Raw genomic sequence first — 20,347 nt, forward strand, 5'->3', positions numbered from 1 at the left:
CTCTTTGATGTCCTCTACACCGCCGGTTTCACAGGAAATGGATTAGATATCAGGCCTCTTAATTCTGCCGCTCTGCTCAACAGGAGAGCTCTTTTGACATTTGTGCTCACTTCTGCCTGATTTCAAGCCTGTGCTGCAGTAAATGCATTTCATTACAATGGGGTGTTTTATTTTCTCCAGCTCAGTCTTTATGTTATATTAAAGGGAACGGGCATCCGTCTTGTTTATGTCCTCCTTCAGCCTCTCAGTCAGTGGCAGTCCTTTGCTATATCACATTTTTACGGCCTTACCTTTAAGCGGCTCTTTGTCACGCCGAGCCATGGATTTAAAGATACTGAATTAATCCTTTGCAGCAATATTCAAAAGATAAGCTGTCTATGTGCATTCCATATCACTACTGCAGTTAGAAAACCTGGTAACTTTGCTTAATAAATACTCTTAAGCTCTTTTTTTCTTTATTTGTGAATATTTCTGCAAGATTGGTGCCATGTAGGTGGAAATAAAATCACACCCACACAAATTCTAGGGTCTGCAGTAGCCTTACATACACGTAACTTATTTTAAATGTTCACACCTGTCTTAGCAGCATGGTTGGTAAGCTAAAAAGAAGCAGTTTTTTCTTAATTTGTGAAAATCTGACATTTTTAAAATCACACAGACAAAATCTTAATAGGCTTTTTCTTACGTAATTGGTTCACACCAGTCATTGCAGGATGTTTAAACACTCCTGAAACTCAATCCAGAAACCTTGAAATGCGTTCACGCATCGGCCTTGATTCAGCTTTTTCTCTAATGTAACTATTGATTTTCTACATCATAAATTGAAAGATACTCGAAAAACAAGACACTGCAGTCTCCCCTCGCTGTCCTCCCTTTCTCCTCTTGCGTTAATCTAAGCAATGCTTTATTAATGGTGTAATATTGTCTCCGGTCTCTACCCAGTCAGAGGCCAGGCAGTAACAATGCAGCACTTTAACACCAAAACAACCAGGACACACAGACACAAGCAGCCCCGCACACAGCTGCTCTGCCGGAGTCTCTCATGCAGATGTTGAATTGGACAGACCACCCTGAAGCGCAGGGGCTACAGTTCCACGAGTCACACTGTCGCCAAACCTGCCGTGATGGATCGGCCCACTCTAATGCCAACTACGACGAGTGAGAGATGGCTCGCTCTCATTGGTCCAACTCCAAGCGTTAATGGTTGTTCCCAGATTGTAGCATGAAAAGGCCCTTTAGCTGCTCTCATAAATATGGTTAAGAGGTAAAAAAACCAATAAGACTGATCCATCACAGGAGTTATGAAGGTTTGCACACACATGAGCTCACATATAACAGCTGGTGATGTTGTAAGGAGGGAGAATACAATAATAATAGTTGTCAGTAAAATGAAATACATTGTTTTTTAGTGATAACTTAAGTTTTCTGATACAAAAATTATATGATCCTTCCTCCAGAGTCAAAAGATTACAGTGAAGCTTGTATATCAGCCTTTTATAGTGCTCTGATCCAAGCTTTCCCTTATGTTCAAGGGTAAAACTGTCGCCCAGTATGAAAACAGCCATAAACCAAGCATTGTTCAGAGGTAATTTCCTCTATTTTCTGATGCCAGATGCCGCATGTTATATGAAATGCCCTCGTCGTATTTTTCACGGTGACAGCGCCATAGCTTACTCTAAGGGGACTGAGGTTAGTTTATCCTCAACTGGTGTATTACTCTTTGAATGTCTCTAAGTTAAACTGCTGGTGACAGCTTATCAGTCAATGTAATGCACAATGCCTCTATGTGTGCGGAGCAGGGGAGTAATTCAATATCCCTATATGATGTAAGGCAAAAAGAGGGAAAAGGAGATTTATGCCTCCAACGGTGGCAAGGGACATTAATGTTGGTGGAGTCTGAACTTCCCGCAAGAAAAAATCTATCCCAAGCATCAGTCTTCCATTTGTAATTTATTCTAATATTAAATTGTGTTTACCGCCAAAGACAAATGGTGCACTCAAACACATGCAAATCTGGGGAAGAACAGGGATGGGAAAATGAGGACAGTAAATAATATTAATATTTTGTACTTCTTTTTGCTTTGTGCTGGATGCAGTTCTTTTCTGTTTTATCTGTTGATGTCTCTATTTGTTTGTATGTCAGAACTTTTCTTCACTGAGAGACAGAAAATACAATTTCTCTTTTCTCTGGGAAAGTTGTCTCTTGTTATTCCTGTCTTTGTCCAGTGTGTTCATTTGGTATTCTCTTTGTTTTTCCACCTCTGTGAGGCCATGCTCTTTCAAGTGGCCCAATCTCTTCTTTAACCATGAAATCCCTTCGCCATGACCTCTGACCTGCAACTAAGTCCTTTGCCCAACACCAGCCAGATGATAAACATGAGTTTCACATCACTGTGTGTGTGTTCATGTGCTGGTGCATGCCTGCACAACTTTTTACATTTCTCTGTATGTATTTCCTCTGTTCTCCTGCATGTAATCCGATTCAAACCTTTGCATGTGCATCCACCAAAAACTGACGGCGGACTGAAATAGCACATGGAGGCTGGCACACGCACATACCAACACACAGCACACCAGGCTTCTCCATCTCTTCCAAACGTGAATTTCTGACATTTTTTTCTTATCCGTGGCACCTCCGAGTTTACGAGCCGGGTCAAGATTGTTCGTCTCGTTGGAACGACCTTCTCCCCTGTCACGATTTCTGACTCAGAGGGAGAAGCAATAAGAATGGGCTGCTCTTGTTTGAAAAGCTGCACCTGTTCCACAACATGTATGAGCATAAAGGCCTAATTATCTATTTTTACATGCAACTCATGCATAATTGGCATAGCAGTGTAGAACAGGATTTGTTTCACATAAAGCATTCAATGAGTTTCCATCTGGACCTAAGATTTTGTTGATTGGATTACGATTGTTTGCTGATGATAATCTCTTAAATCTTTCTGTTTTAATCATTATAATTAAGCTAAACGACAATAATGTACTAATACAATTGATTTCATGGCCCCACCTTCAATTTAGGCACCTTGAAGGGTTTATACATCGGAACTAAGATCTTTTAACTGGAGACTTGATTTCTTATTAGGCTGTGAATAAGCCATTGATAAACGTTTTCCTTCATTACGATAAACATGGACACTGCAGTTTATTTTGAGCCAATCCCACATGCACTCACGAGAGCGTCAAATGTGTTTTCATCCGCAGCTGAAAATAGTCTCCAACAAATCCACAATTGTGGATGAAAACAAAAAGTATTCAGAGATGGACCAACCCATTCTTGATTTTGGTCTTTTCATGGCATTTGTGTAGGATACAAAAAAGAAAGAAAAAACATTATATTTTAATAAGGTGTTCCACAACTGAAACAAGACATCCAATACATAGTTGTAAGTTAAAAGGGATTTTGGTCAGGATGCACTACAGCTTTTTCAAGAAGGTAAGTGGTCAAACAATCCAGGAGAGGTCTTCCTAAAGGGATTTTCCACAACCCAGCGTTTATTACATTTAATGGCTTTTTACTGATTATTAAATAATTATTCATATTAATGATAAAGAACATAATTATTGATTTGCTTTATTCAAGGGTAGCATACCCTTTATTGTGTAATTTGATGCCTTAAAAACATAAAACACTCACAACATAAGAGCAGGATAAAGATAAGGTATGAGATACTCTAGTGATGCAGCAATACAAACACACACACACACACACACACACACACGCACACACACACACACACACACACACACACACACACACACACACACACACAAAACCTACTCAGTGAGAATGCAGGTGTTTGTAAGCACAGCAACATAAGCTGTGTAGCTCCTCTCAGCAGCTGATGAAACACAGCCAGCCTCCACCTTTTAGAGTCAGTGATGAACTCCCCATAATCCGATTAGCTAGCTTCCCTTATCTAAACATCTACAAGTGTTACTGACTAAACTAATGCCACCTTATAGCCTGAGAAAAAACACCCAGGCTCATGTTCTTTAAGGCGGCCAATGTCCATTTACAGGCCATTTAAAATAATCATAGTTAATACACATTGTTGGCAAAGGACCTTTTGGAGACCATGCCTGAAAGGAAAGTAGATACTCTCTTAATCCAGCTGCCACAGAAGCATCATTAATTCCCTTGATGAACCTGTAACCTGAGAAAAGTTAACCTGTGAACTCGTCATCCCGAACACACATTTTGCGGTGAATCACAAAAAAACAGGCTTATCTCTCATTGGGAGGGAACTGGCAGCGGAGCAGCTTTGTTTTCGGGGGGGATATGTGCGCGGTGCGGTCACGGCCATTAGTGAAGGCATTAGCAGAGTGGTGCAGCAAGGCCGCTTCCTGCCACGCAGGGTTACGGTGTCACGCCTTGAGCTCTGATTGAGTTACAGTCCAGAGAGAGAAGGTCATGGTGCCTCTCCAACACGGCTGCCACTCACATTTACTCGGACTCCAGAGGTACAAACACTCTCATATGTGGAATTACATACACACACACACACACACACACACACACACACACACACACACACACACACACACACACACACACACACACACACACACACACACACACACACACTTTACAGTCCCTAAAGGAAACCTGAGGTCATTTCAAACTGGTGTGTGTATGGGTTGTTTGTTTGGGGGTGTTTTACAATTGTGCCATGTTAGATCAGAGGTGTTACCTGGTATCAAACCTTAATACATTGTGGATACTGACTAAAACGTGTCCATAGCATTCATTCTCAACTGTCAAGTAGTATCTAAAGTTGGCTACTAATGTATAATCAGATTTGTACTCCTGTATAGCACACTTCTTTGATCAGATAGTTCCTGATTTAAAGTACTGTACCCAAAACTATAGAAAACCTATGTTTTTAATATCAAACACTCACAGTTTGTAGTCTGTAAAGTTAGTAGCTAGCTCATTCTTGAGGGAAAGCAGCTGTAGTCAGCTTGGATTAACAGTTACAAAGAATTCCAACAGTGAACAGTGAAATTACAATTTACACACAGACATCCAAATTACAATGTTCATCTCTAATATTCAGCTGGTTTAATTAAAATATTGCTAAAAGCGCATTCAGGTCAAACCGTAATTACAAGCAGCTAAGAGGGAAAACCGGCCTTCGAGATATAATTCCAAGTCGGAGACTAACAACTAAGATATCTCCCAAATATCCCAAAAACAAGTACACAAGTGCCAACAGACCACTGACAACATGGCTGCAAAGCCTCTGCTGGCACTGATGTTTGAATAAAATCCAATATTAACACTTAGAGAAACCGTTTTTCAGCTAATTCAAAAGGAGCTATATGCTACGTTGTTGTTTGTATCTGGTTGCACGCGTTAACAACCGCTACAACTATATAACACAACAAAATAAGATAACTTGGCTATTAAATTATGTGGCTAAAGTGAGCAGTTGTAACCATATTGGAATAATACGTTAACTCTCCCAAGTCAAACTAACCTGAGGTTTTCCTGTTCTTCCTGTTCTGCCGACTTTGTGTGAATGCTGCTTACGGCTTTGGTTTGTGGCTAGCATTGATACTTTTTTTCACAGTGAAATCAGGTTGCTAATGAAATGTTTGATACTTAAAACATGTTTTTAGTAAAGTATTCACTTAAATAATGATTCTGCTAATGTTAGACTGTATTTAACTTAGCAAAGTTGTTGTGTGGCTGGTTCTCTTTTTTGGAGGGTTTTGGAGAAAAGCATAAATATACTGTATATATTCCATATATAAGTAAGGCATTGAAAGAAACGTATCTTGATATTGAACATTTTTAAATGACTCCCAGCTGTAAAGCTTTTGATAAAAGCTACCAGTGACACAATTCAGCTCCAGTTTAGCTCTGTGAGAATTATTACTGATGTCTGTAGGGAACAAAGGCCAAGATCACAAAACATCGTATGAATTAATTTCCAAACGATTTATTCCACAGGCAAACAAACATGGCATAACACATCTGCATCTGTTCATACAGAAAAGAAGCGTGCAATTCTCACACTTGCATAGCTGTGCCGACACACACACTCACACACACACACACACACACACACAGACACACACGCACACACACACACACACACACACACACACACACACACACACACACACACACAATCAGATGATTGAGTTCTCGTTCCTTAATAAACCACTGATTCAGCATAAGTATAACCATTGATTGGTGACTTAATTCCCAATTCAAATTATCATCCTGGGTCCCTATCCAAGGTTGACATGAGCCTTGAGCTTTGGTGCAACTAAATTATACTCCGCTCCCTGCTAGCCACCCCCATTCTATCTCACTCTCTCTCTCTCTCTCTCTCTCTCTCTCTCTCTCTCTCTCTCTCTCTCTCTCTCTCTCTCTCTCTCTCTCTCTCTCTCTCTCTCTCTCTCTCTCTCTCTCTCTCTCTCTCTCTAGCTCTCTCTCTCTCTCTCTCTCTCTGTCTCTCTCTTTCTCTCTCTCTCACACACACACACACACACACACACACACACAGACTCCCAGTTCCCCCATCTTTCTCCCCTGTATACCTCTCTCTCAGTGCAGCCCAGGTGCTGATACAAGCAGAAATCCTCCACGCCCCATCGCTCCCAGAACACATATGCACTTACAGAAACACACAAAGTAAGCACACACAAATACACTCACACACACACGCACCTCCACTCACTACACCTCTTCAGAAAAGCCGAGGGGAGGCAGCATTCGTCTCCTCTCTATTTGCTGTGTTAGCATGGATGCGATATGAAACACAGGAACACTGTAGTTTTTCTGTTGAGGAACGATGCTACTGTATGCCAGCTGTGTGTGTGTGTGTGTGTGTTTGTGTGTGTGTGTGTGTGTGTGTGTGTGTGTGTGTGTGTGTGTGTGTGTGTGTGTGTGTGTGTGTGTGTGTGTGTGTGTGTTGTAGTGGGAGGGAGGGAGAACATAAAAAATAAGAGATTATCACTGTGATGCATTGGTGGCTGTAGTCTTAAGTCACCCAAGGTTGTGGCCCTTTTCTCTGAATGAGGATGTAGTGGCCAATAACAGCGCTTTGTCAGTCCAAAGACAGAGAGGGTTGAAGGAGACAGAGGAGAAAAAGACAAGTAGAGGAAGAGTGAAAAGTAGTAAACAAGAGAAAGGAGGCAAAGAGGGAGAGGAGGACTGGATTGAGTCTGCTATTGTCTCTGCTTCATCAATATCCTCTTATATAAATGTCAGCTCTACCATTTCCCTCATCACTGTTTCACCACCCCACTGGCTTTATCCTCTGGTACAAGGGGAGGGACATCACTCTCTCTCATCTTTTTTTATCGTTTTTCTCCCTCCCCACTCCCTAAATCTCTTTACTCTTTCTCCCTTTTTTTCCCCTCTTTTTTCTCTGCCGTATTCCCTTCCCTCCTTTCGCCCTCTCCATGTGCCTTCTCTCTTTACCATTCAGTATCTCTCTTTCCCTCCCTCCCTCCCTCCCTCCTGTCTCTTTGCCTCTCATGGCGATGCGTCACTAGCCTGCCCCCATGAAACAAGTCAATTTTCTGCCAGCTCGGCGGATGAATAAATCTCCCTGGCTCTGCTCAGAGCGATGGGGATATTTATCTAAGTGGAGTGTGTCCTCCTCGGCTCAACGCCACCGACTTCTCGTCTAAGGCCCCCCCCCCCCCTTTTTTTTTTTTTTACAGGAGAAGGAAATGGAGAAAGCAAAAGGAGGGATGTGAGAGGTAAAAGAGGTAAATGAAACCCCAAGAGAAGGGGAGAAAGAGGTGGAAGTAGGTGATAAGAGGACAGAAACAAAGAGATCACGGTGAGGAGAGAGAGAGAGAGAGAGAGAGAGAGAGAGAGAGAGAGAGAGAGAGAGAGAGAGAGAGATAATTAGGAGGTTAAAAATATGAAAAAGGTGGATAGAGGGGGAAATAAAGGAGCTGCCTCGCACAAAGCCTATAAAGCAGCAGTGCGGCTGAGAAGCGAGGCAGGGGCATTAGTCGAGCCTGCTCGGGTTTAAACGGCAGGAGCAGGCACAGATCTGGATGAATGGCAGCCCTCTTCCTTCAGGCCACACTCATCTGTTGGGGAGAAAAGAGAAGTAGGTTATTGGGCTCGCCTGTGAAAAGTAGTGCACGGTGAGACGAAGAAGAGGAAACGAAAACAGGAAAAGGGGTTAGGGTTAGAAGGAAGAGGAAGACTGTGAGATTCATAATCATGATTGAAAGATGAGGATGTATTTTTCCTTCCATAATGATAAAAAAGAGTGAGGGTGCATGGCAGGCAGCAGCAGTAGAAAGCAAATGAATTTGTCTGGGCTCAAGTCAAATACTCTTACATTTTTAAAGCAATGTTGTATTTTGCAGTGTAACAAGTCTGAAGATTTAAAAAGCTTTGGGCAGCAGCGGGGGTATTTGCAGAAAGGAGGGGGGTCATGCTTACTACTTGCCACAGCATTAAAGCAAAATAAATAGCTGTTGTGTCTCATTACCATTCATTTTTAAAGGGGACTGTTAGTATAATGAATGCCTGTGCTATCTTCTCCGGGTCCTCCTCCTCCTTCAGTATTGAGGAGAGTAATACTATCTTTCACGCTAGATAAAGTGCAAGTAAATATTTCCTTTGCAATTAAAATGGTCAATTTTGATTACGCACAACGGGCACTGTATAACACCAAGTTTTGGACTTAATTACCCACAATAACAGTGTGATATATTGGGTATATGGTTCTTTGCTGGGAAAGCATGATACAAAACAAGACGCTTTTAATAAACTCATAAAGACAAGCCCAGGCCCTGTGGAGCATATAATGTGTGAGTGTGTGTGGGAGTGCAGTCTTTAATTTGTTTGCACACAAAGATGAGCACCTGCATCTACACACACACACACACACACACACACACACACACACACTCACAAAAAGGGATTTTTGATTGTGAAACAAGCTCTCGGTTCTGCATGTTTATATGTAATGTTTTTTTTTTTTTATATTTTAGTGTCACTCTAAAACAAACCACTTTGAATTCTTGTGTAACCAACCAACACGGACATGTTTTTCAATTATATCAGGGTTAAAGGTTGAGAACCTGCCTCACCCTTCTTGCCCCAGGTTTTCTGTTGTTTATGTTCTTACCCATGGTTATTACCATTAACACTTTTATGGAGGATGCCATGAAATCCGTTTTAAATTGGTTGTAGAATTAGTGCTGATTCTGCTGAATCTATCGTGGCAAATGCTGAATTAGCTGCCATTTCACACAAATCAGATTTCACATTAGAAAGAAGCATATTTCCACTGAATTGTTCAAAGGCTCACCCAAATTACAAAAAGACGAACGTATTTTCTCGTTTATATTTAGGGGAATCACCATGCAGTTAGTTTGATTTGTCAACGTTTTTGAACATTGAAATACTTCAGCAGCTCTGTGTCTTTCCAGAAACTATGTTTCAGTTGTTCTGGATACAGACCTCAATGTAAACAATTTTCTTTGGAACTACTTTCCACCAAAGAAATAGTCCCTATGAAAACGTTTGACAGTTTGTTTAGTTGATTATCCAGAGTAACAGAGACACTTTTTCTTGAAATGAACAGTGCTGTTGAATTTTTTAAATGCAATTTTTTCATGCTGTGGTCATCACAATAAAGTTCGACAGAAACCTCTAACATATACAGTCGTGAAAAAATTAGGACACCCATGCTAAAGTTGACTAAAAAGAGGAATAAAAAAATCATCATCATCACATACCCTTCACCATACCTAGAGATTGGCATGGGGTACTTTCCATAAAATCATCTCTCAATGCAAATCAAACCAGCTATTAGGCTAACTGAAATAAAACCATGCCAATCTCTAGGTATGGTGAAGGGTATGTGATGATGTGGGGCTATTTTAATTCCAAAGGCCAAGGGAACTTTATCAGGATGCATAGTATCCTGGATCCATGAAATAACTGGCCTTTAAAAATAAATATCTGCCTGCCTCTATGGGAATTTAACATAGGGGTGTACTTACTTATGCCCCTGTATTTTAAGGAAGAACATTTATTTATTTATGATACATTATTCATTCACAAAGAAAATTGGTGTCCTTAAAGATTGGATTTTTCCTCATTTTTTTAATTAACGCATTAAGATCAATTTAACAAAGGATGATTTTTTTATTCCTCTTTTTAGTCAACTTTAGCATGGGTGTCCTAATTTTTTCACATGACTGTATCTTAAAACCTGGGAAAAAATAAAACCCAAACTATTTGCCTGGCTAAATGCCACTAGCTATATGTGAGAAAATATGTTTTTTTGTAATTTGGCTGAACTAGCGCTTTCATTTTTATATTAAAGTAAAATTAAATGATTTATTATCACAAAGGCACAAGCAGGCAGCACATATGTTTCTGGCATTTTAAATGGCACATGTATATGTTGCCATGTGTGATATTTATGTTGTCACTGCATTAGATATGATGAGTGCAGAGACTTTTCATTAGAGACAAATGAAAGCTATTCTGACACAATTATGGCAAAAACAATAACAGCGCTGTGTGAGCCACTCCATGATTGATAATACTGCAGGGGGGATTCAGTGGTGTTGGGCTTAACCAGGCTTTCCCTGAGGGGTTTTCCCTTGGCATTAGTCAGACAAATCCCTTTGTCAACCTCTCCCCTTGCCATTTTTATTCATAAGCATTTGGCCCTAAGAAAGACATCAAACCAAGAATACAACAAGAGGTCAACATCGTCTTTGCGCAATGTTAACCTCTGCATTGATGAAGCTAATTCACATTTCCTCAGTCCAGCCTACGGGGGTTCAGGAGAGCAGGGAGAGGAGGAGCAGAGGGAGGCAGCAGGGTGTGTGGGTGTGTGTGTGTGTGTGTGTGTGTGTGTGTGTGTGTGTGTGTGTGTGTGTGTGTGTGTGTGTATAAATGCATGCATGCATGCGTGTGTGCTTGTGCCTCTCTGTGTGTCAGCGGCCACTTTGTAGTGAGTCTTCCTCTTGACCCGGGCCCCTCCACATGGGGTTTGTATTGATAGCGTTTGCTGAAAGGAAGAGAAAGTGAATGTTGTCCGAGCTCATTGAAATGACAATGGGGGCATATGGTTGTGTGTGTGTTGGGGTATGGTCATGGCAGCCACCATATTCCTCTGTGCAGGGTTGCCAGGTGCTTCATGAACAGACCCACTGAGAGTCGACAAATCATACACCAATGCAACAGACTGGCTCGTGGCTCTTCTGCCCACCGGGGGGGGGGTTCTCTGTAGCTGTCTGTCTCTTTTTCTTTCTTTCTCTGCTTTCTACTCTCTATCTCTGAACAAAATTATACAACAAACTCTAAGAACTTAACAATTAAAACACTTGAGACGACAAGCAGTCAAGCAGAGTCGCTGTTCATCAGCTGTTTATCCTGCTAATCAGAGCCTCTTACTCTGAAGACAGTAAAAAAAAAAAAAAAAAATACAGAGAACAAGAGAATAAAGATAATCTGATGTAGTAACATCCCCTCCCACACAAAGCCACTTCTTCTGTCATGAATAGTCAGCTCCACCCTAATGACTATTCAATACAGTCTGCACGCTGCAGATGAACGGCCAATCCACAGCAGCATCTGCTGCGGGCCTAACTCGCCAGACGCCAGCCTTGTAAGAGGGCCATTGCAGGCTAATTGAAAGACAGAGGCCGTCTCTCAAAGACAATGTTTGTGCGTGTGTGTGTGTGTGTGTGTGTGTGTGTGTGTGTGTGTGTGTGTGTGTGTGTGTGTGTGTGTGTGTGTGTGTGTGTTAAAAGGGGAGGTCTGACAGAAAGAAGAGTGAGAGAAGGCAAAGAAAAGAGAGGAAAATAAGTGACAAAGGATGGAGAGAATGAAGAACAGGGAGTAAGGAGGAGAAAGGGAGACATTCCTCTCCTCACAGAGAGAACAGCTGACCTGTCAGCATTTGTTCCCATGCGGCCATATTGGAAAAGCCCCTACGGGCATTGAATTAACACAACCCAAACCCACTTCATGTAATTAGAGTGGCCTGGTGGTCTTATCTTATTTTAAATACATGTTTAAATTAAATAAGCTGCGATTTGGTTTTAAAAAGCCATTCCTTCGCACAATTGATAATCCTAAATAGTTAAAGCTTGATCTGATATCCGGGATGTATTACAGGTTAGAAAATGTTGAGCGGGCAATTGCACCTTGCAATAAACAGTAAGTAATGAGTAATGAAATCCAGTTGGAATCTATAATTTTACATACGAGTAATCAACAGAAATGCAGCTAGTGTTTACACTTCTGAATTTGACAAATTGGATATTCTGTTGTTTTTCACCTCAAGGTCTCTTTATCCTTTTTGCATTAAAAAAAACAAACAAAAAAAAAACAGCCTCCACAAATGAAAAACTAAAGGATTGCTGTCATAATTCTCCCCAGTTCTCCTCTGGCAGTTTTTATTACCAAAGGCGGTGAATAATCTCTTCCACTCTGGCCATCCCAAATAACACAATCCTTCAGCATCACTGCTTACTGTGTTTTATGGTGAAGTGTAGATGAGAAAGGAAGAACATTCACATGAAGCACTATCTGGTGCTGCGCTATGACATAGTGCAGAGGAGGGATTCATCAGCAGCCTGTGAATACAGAGACGCAAAGGGAGCATGTGGAAGTGACTCCTGAACAGATTGTGAAAGGATGAGCAAAAGCGAAAACATGTTTTCAGAGATGGGTTAATGGTCAAAATTGGCGTGGCGGGGACTCATATCTGATGGCCACATATGTGCTGTTTCAAAGTGTGCTTTCTGTAAATTAGGAATTGCTTATGTTCAGGCTGTGCCAACAACAAGTGTACAGGCCCCAAACCCCACCAGTATGATCAGGGGCGTGCAGCCAGTCTGTTACTGGTTGGCAGAAGTGTGCGAGGAGCAACTGCTCCGCCAGGTAAGACACAGTAAACAGATCTCATGGGGTTCAGCTACAGGTTTTATTGTCAACATAAGGAGAAAAACATGTTGGCACCCTCTTAGCATTAAAAAATTGGTGTCAGACTGTTGAGTGAATGGTTCTTTATAGCATCCATAGCAGTACATTATTTTGTCTTACTTCAGCCAGAGACCCATGAAAAGGTTTCTCTGCATTATACACTCCCCATGGGGTAACTTCAGCACTTCTTGTATTTCTTGGGAGACTGTGCACCTGTTTTTGATTTTCCTTGCATGGGGATCATGTCATGACATGTTCATTCATTGACTGAGTTTTTATGTTTCTTTTTATTAAATGTTTAAGTTTATATTGGGGGGGGGGGGAAGCTGTTAGCAGTGAGTGAAGCTATTTATTTACTTTTTACGTTCAATCCTTATGAAAGACAACTTCTTTTTAGTTTTTTTAGGCACAGTGGAGGTGATCTTTCACTTTCAAAGGGTTAGTTCGACCAAATAAAAAATGTATATGTATTTTTGAGGGTCAAAAAGTAACAATGTACATTCACTCAAGCAGTAGTTCTTCTATTTCCTTTTGCTTTATACCTACTCCACTATATTTCAGAGGGAAATATTGTACTTCAGCTGTAGTCCCTTTGATTACGATTGTATAAACACAACATATTAGATTAGATTAAAATATGAAGCATTTCTAACAACAATGTAGTTCAAATTAGCTCCACCTCGACCCACTACAACACTAAAATGCTGCTTCTGTTTTAATGCAGTACTGAGGACCTTTAATACTTCTGGTACATTTTGGTGATGGCACTTATAGGCGGCACATTGGCTCAGTGGTTAGCGCTGCTGCCTCGCAGCAGGTACTGGGTTCAATCCCTGGTCTGATCCCCGTGTTTCCTCCGGGTGCTCTGGTTTCCTCCCACCATAAAGACATGCATGTTAGGAACTCCTGCCATCGCCCTTGACATAGGTACTGGCATTACAACTGCAGTTGGTCCCTGGGCGCCAGACTATGGCTGCCCACTGCTAATTAGTCAGGATGGGTTAAATGCAGAGGATACATTTCTTGTATGTGTAAAATGGACTTGGAAAATAAAGATTATTATTATTATTATTATTATTGTTATTGTTATTATAAATTATAGTATATTATTGATATTATTATAGGCCTATAAATTATATTAGTTATGTACAATTTTAAATGCAAGACTTACTTAGACTTATGACTTCATTTGTTTAATTATGGTACTTAAACTTTAACTAAAGATGTGAATACTTCTTCCACCACTTGTATAATGACACCTATAGAGGTAGTTAGCTATGCAGATAATATGGGGTTAATCTTTTGAGGTTGTCTCAGAGATTTCTGCTTCTTACTCAATAAAGGTAATGAAATCTTGTTTGTGGTGCTCAAAATATCGAAAGAAATAAGTATATAAAGCAGTCCCAGACCCTGATCTCACTCCGACCAGTTTTCACTGTGAGTATTTCTTTGGTAGAAAATTGCTCCAGAACAACAGGAAGATGTATTTGCCAGAGTATTTAAACCGTGCATCTGTGTTCACGCTAATTGAAGCCAAAAGTTATGTTTTGCCTCTGTTAAAGCGAGCTATGCAGTGGCCACTGATAGCAATAACAATTATGAGTTGATGATGAATGTTAAAACATTGCATAACAGTAGCACAAGGAGAGGAGAGTCATAAAATATAACGTTAGCTAACATTAGCCACCATGAGCTAATAGAAGACCAAGTCAGACTGAAGCAGCAAATCTCCCCTAGTCTATAAAATTGGGCAAGGGTGTGTTTGATTTCTTATGAATTCTACTTTTCATTTGTAAGAAGAAGGATGTGTTATGTCTTCTTTCAAAAATCACATAGTCTTGCTTTTAAGTATTTTTTGTTGCACTTAATTCCTGCTGGGTGTTATTATTGAGTCATTATTGTATTGTGTATGTTGTTTGTATTCCAAAGCATGTAATTATGGTCTTGAGTCAATAAAGATCTGGATCTGAATCTCAGGTCTCAGAGGTGAACAGTTGGGCACATAGAACCCACAATTAACTATTAATTTACCAGAGGTAAATGAGAAAATGATTTATTGGGATTTGGTTGAAGTAACCCTTTAACAAGCACTTGTGAAAGTCAGAGCAAAGAGCTCCCAACCCTGGAGAAAACAAGTTTGCTGAGCGGCACAGTGCGGTCCACACGTGAATCCCAGTGATATCGGCGCTGCTTATGAGTCGCTGTTCCAGCAGCACTGGCACTGCACTGCGAGGCAGTAGAAGCCGGGGCCGTCAGAGATTTGTCAGAGGCCTGTTATTACATCTCTAGTCACATAAAATATGGCTGCCTCTCCAGAGATCCCACTGCTAGATAAATCCACTCTCCTCCAACCAGAATGGACCTCGCGATGAAAACATCCAATGGTGAACCTCAACCGGTGACCTCTGGTAATGACGTGTGATTTATACGGTATATGTTTTAAACTGAGAGGCACATCCGAGCCATGCTATCTCTCCCTCTCTCTCTCTCTCTCTCTCTCTCTCTCTCTCTCTCTCTCTCTCTCTCTGTCTGTATCTATATCCGGTGTCATGTCAGATAACAGGCAGGCCTTTGAGGAGAGGGGAGACAGGACACCCATCTTTGGGGTCTCACAAAATGGCTACAATGTGGATAGTTTCCCCCTGCAGCTGTCTAATCGCAGTCTAAGCCTGCAGTGAATGCTGTGTCTCCTCCTGCATGAGGTCCCTAACACATATTGCATGGTGGCACTTTAAGCTAACAGACCGCAGTGTGGAAGGCCTAAATCAACACCTGGTTGGGAAGAAAAAGGGGCTCTTGTGTTCTGTAAATGCATTTAACTGGCAGATTACAGGAGGGTAGTAAAATTATACTACACTAACACTACTGGATTATGGTTAACCAGAACTTTTATTACAAATCCATCAGAAAACGTCCACCATACCTTCCAAAGCAAACCCCCCCCCCCAAAAAAAAACAACAGCAGAAGGCGTTAGTACATGAGTGAATAGTGTAGTAGAGAGTCCTTTTCCAGACAGTCAGTGATGTGGTTTCACTGTCCCCTGCCAGGGAACGTCCCCTGCACAGTCTAGTAGTTTAAGAGATTAAGTTCTGTGGCTGAAGGAGAGCTGAGAGGCAGGCCGTATCGTTGGCCTTGGCAAGCCAGAGACAGCGATGATGACACACCCCTGCAAATATCTGTCTTTAACAGGCACTGAACACCAGGATCCAACACAAATCAGCTGGCTGGAAAGTGTTTTTTTTTTTTGTTTTTTTTTACATTTTACCATGTATGTTTTCAGAACAAAACAATCTGCGTGCCATTTAATGCATTTTATAGTTTAGTTATTTAGATTATTCTCCAAAATAGTAAAATAATCTTAAAGGCTACTAGACACTCTTTCATTTGTTATTTGATTTGTTTTAATGGGTTTTTTTGTTGTTATAAATATTGCTTGTATGTTAGATTCAGGTAGGCTTTTTTTCATTACAGTTTTTTTTTTTTCATATAGCTTAATTGTGTTTGCTCTAATAAAAGATACTTTACGCATTAATTAAACTCCTTTTAAAAGCATCTACGTACGTTTTAGTCTGGCTTGTTAAATTGCTATGTATTATTATTTGTGTTGTATTTTTATTCTACATTTCAACCCTGTTTTTTTATGCTTTTGTGAAAATAACTGGGAAGCTAAAAGAAACTCCTGGCAAATGTGAGAAAAACATGTTCAAAAGTTGGCTATATTTTAACACAACATCCATAGAACAGTTTCAGTACCTCTGAAATCAGATATCACCCCCCCACCAGCAGCAGCATATATAACCTGCCTGGCTTCTTCTTCTTCTTCTTCTTCTTCTTCTTCTTCTTCTTCTTCTTCTTCTTCTTCTTCTTCTTCTTTTGCCTTCATAACCTGATAAAGTTCAACATAACTTCAGAAATCCTTGGCAAACTGACAGATCTCTTTCTTCTCTTTTTTCATATTGAAAAACGAGCAAATAAATTAAACCTTGGTCAAAAACGAAGGTGTCGTTATGTCTTCTGTTTTAACAGAAATGTGATTTCTCTGAAATGAAATGTCTCTAAATCTCTTTTTTCGTTAGTTTCAATCATGACTAAATAACAAGCTATGTGACACCACGCAGGACATGGCTGATTCAATATAGTCAGTCATTCTGTTTAAATAAAATAATATAGTAGAATAATATAGGAACCATTTAAATAACTCACTATATACAAACGTTAAAAGGCATGCATTAAAATCCTATTTGCATTCTCTCTCTCTGTCTCTCTGTCTCTCTCTCGCCCCTCATCATCGTCATCATCATCACTACATTGGTGTTTTATTTTTAAGAGCGCGTCCATCAGTGACGTGAAGCTAATCGTTTCAATATTAATATTGACTTAAAACATGCTGAACAGACATTCTTCATTACAGTAAATACATATAATATCCTAAAATAACAGCATTATATTATCAGTATCGACGAGAGCAACCAAATTGCAAATAATAACAATAATAATTAGGATATTGTTAGTCATATAAACTACAGGCTTGTCTTACAATTTCCCTTTTCTGCAGTAAAAATACCGGCAACTTTGTTATGTAAAAATGAAATAACAAATAAATTGCATGAAATTAAATAGTACCATTTTCTTTCGTTTGATCCGCATTTCATTATTTTTGCTTCGATAGGAAAGATCATATATTTTGTCCTGCTGCGTAAATTCGTTTTCTTATGCAAAGTAGCCTGTCGCCGATTCTTCATACCAGCACCAAAATAAACTCATCATGTCAAACCTGGAGGACGCCGGGAAATTTGATAGGAGATGAAATATTTCTCGGATGATATTAAAGGAGCCCTTTCGCCTGAGTTATGGCCCGGATTTGGCGTTGCTGAGAGGGATGCATGCTGCTCCTTCTCTCCCGCCCCAGAGGAGGCATCATCAGAGCTGATATATGGCCCGGCTCTACATTACCTTTACAAAACAAAGGATCATCCACGCTTTGGGTCGAGGAAAATATCCTTCTGACTATCTGCGACAACTAATAAGATAACATCTCGAGTCGACTTGTCTTTTTTGGCAACATCCGGATAATCCAAATACTTTTCAATAAAAGCCTAGAAACTCCTGCTGAACTAAAACCAAAGTTTTACGCACAAAAACGCTTAAATAGGCTACGGACTGTGATCTCTCCCCCCCATCTTTCTCTCTCTCCCTCTCTCTCTGCTTCCCCTCATTTACCCCACATACCTATTCTGGTATCTCACCACACGTCTAAATTAGACCAAAGATGATAAGAGCACAAAGCATTATAATAATTCCGCCGGGCTCCTCCTCCTTCCAGCCATGCGTCCTAATTAATGGGACACCCCCAGTCGCAAAAAGCCCCGCACTGGACTGCAACATAGTCAAAGAGTGAAAGGGAAGAGGGCGAAAGTGCCACTGGAGATAATTGATTACCTACCAATCAATGATAACTTGTTAGTAATCGTCAACTCTTTGGACCTCGCCATTTTCAGGGAGGCATCTCACTCCTGCGGACTTGCTGCTCCCGAGGATCGAGACTTTGAAGACATCCCATTTTGGAATAAGATTTTCTTTTCTTCATTCTCTCCTTCGTGATTGTTTTTTTTTTTTTAAAACCTCCCAACTGTTATGTGACTTTTTTCTTCGATTGCATCGCTCGTTTTTAACCGCTGAATATTTCAACGAAGTCCTTTACAAACTCTGCGCACAACCAATGATGACATCCAAAGAAGTGGCCAAATGTGATGCAGTGGAAAACAGGAGGCGAAGTCCGCTGGACCACTTGCCGCCTCCTGCCAACTCCAACAAGCCTCTGACCCCCTTCAGCATCGAGGACATCCTGAACAAACCGTCTGTGAAACGAAGTTACACAATTTGCGGCACAGCTCATTTAATTTCGTCCTCTGAGAAGCACCGTCCATCCAGCATCCCTCTGTCCAGCCGGGCTCTCCTCAACCAAACCTCCCCTCTCTGCGCGCTAGAGGAGCTGGCCAGCAAGACCTTCAAGGGGCTGGAAGTCAGCGTTTTACAGGCTGCGGAAGGTAAATCCATCCCAAAAAATACAGTTCGAATAACCTTTCTAGAATTGAATATTATGCGTTTTCTCTGATCTTTTTTTTTGTATTATTCAATGGCCTGCACAAGATAGAAAATAACCCTTTGGTTACATGTAACCAAATATTGTATTTGCACCCTATGTCGTGCAATACATTCATTAAATGTGCTTGTTTAATAGTCAAACAAACATGTTCACGACTGCATATTGTTCCTCTAAAAATGTCTAATCGAACAAAGGCGTGTTAATTTTCTGGGTTGGGCTAGACGAAATAAATCGCCACCGCTTTTCTTTATTATTAAGGTCTCGTGTGTCTGGTGCTCAATATTTCCCAGTGGTGTCTGTGTAATATTATTGCAATTACCTCTTCCCACAAGAGCTAAAGGATTTACTGTTTCACATATAGGATCACTTTGATTGCTATTTTTGCGTTAGGGTCACTTTTACGCGCACACTGCAGCGGTGCAGAGGAAGCCCTGCACCTGCAGGATTCAATGATTTTCATTGGCCTCTGTCTCTCCCTCACAGGCCGGGACGGGATGACTCTGTTCGGCCAGAGAAGCACCCCGAAGAAGCGTCGGAAGTCTCGGACGGCGTTCACCAATCACCAAATCTACGAGCTGGAGAAGCGCTTCCTGTACCAGAAGTACCTGTCCCCGGCCGACCGGGACCAGATCGCTCAGCAGCTGGGCCTGACGAACGCGCAGGTCATCACGTGGTTTCAGAACCGGAGGGCCAAGCTAAAACGGGACCTGGAGGAGATGAAGGCCGATGTGGAGTCGGCCAAAGCCGTCGGCCAGGTCCCCTTGGACAAGCTCGCCAAGCTGGCGGACCTGGAGAAATGCGCCAACGGCACGCTGGGCCACCCACGAGCCGATTCCCCCGCGCGGGGCGGCCAGCAGGAGCTCGAGCTCGCTCAGAAACTGCGGAACTCGCCGCTGTCTCCGTTCTCAGACCACACAACTAGTAAAGAGTGCTCAGAGGACGAGGACGTGGAGATTGATGTGGATGACTGATGTCGCAGCGTGGGCCTGGAAGGTCGAGAAACACAAAAAGACGATTAAAAAAATCCTACCGAGGACTTGTAACTTACTGCTTATATTGTATACCATATCTCAGAACATGTACCAAAATGTAATAACTTTTATATCGGCAGAGATAGACCTATTCATAGTGAAGCATGAACACAGAACAACACATATGCAGTGGTATTTTACAATGTATTCATTAGCAAACTGTTACTTCTTGCAATCAAAGCAATATGGTCTAAAATTACATGAGTAAGTTATTATTTTTTTACACTATAGGCCCACACACACAAACACACTTACACTTAAACACA

General features: G+C 41.1%; 1 protein-coding gene across 1 annotated transcript; it reads left to right on the forward strand.

Annotated features, from left to right (window-relative positions):
- Nucleotides 1–18,663: 18,663 nt before the first annotated feature.
- lbx1b (ladybird homeobox 1b) lies at nucleotides 18,664–20,021 on the forward strand. The gene is made up of 2 exons (XM_078268444.1): nucleotides 18,664–18,991; nucleotides 19,534–20,021. Exons 1-2 carry the CDS (start codon nucleotides 18,664–18,666, stop codon nucleotides 20,019–20,021), a joined length of 816 nt encoding a protein of 271 aa, XP_078124570.1.
- The last annotated feature ends 326 nt before the right edge of the window (nucleotides 20,022–20,347 follow it).

The sequence above is a fragment of the Sander vitreus genome, chromosome 2, assembly GCF_031162955.1.
Source record: "Sander vitreus isolate 19-12246 chromosome 2, sanVit1, whole genome shotgun sequence".
In the NCBI taxonomy this organism is placed as follows: Eukaryota; Metazoa; Chordata; class Actinopteri; order Perciformes; family Percidae; genus Sander; species Sander vitreus.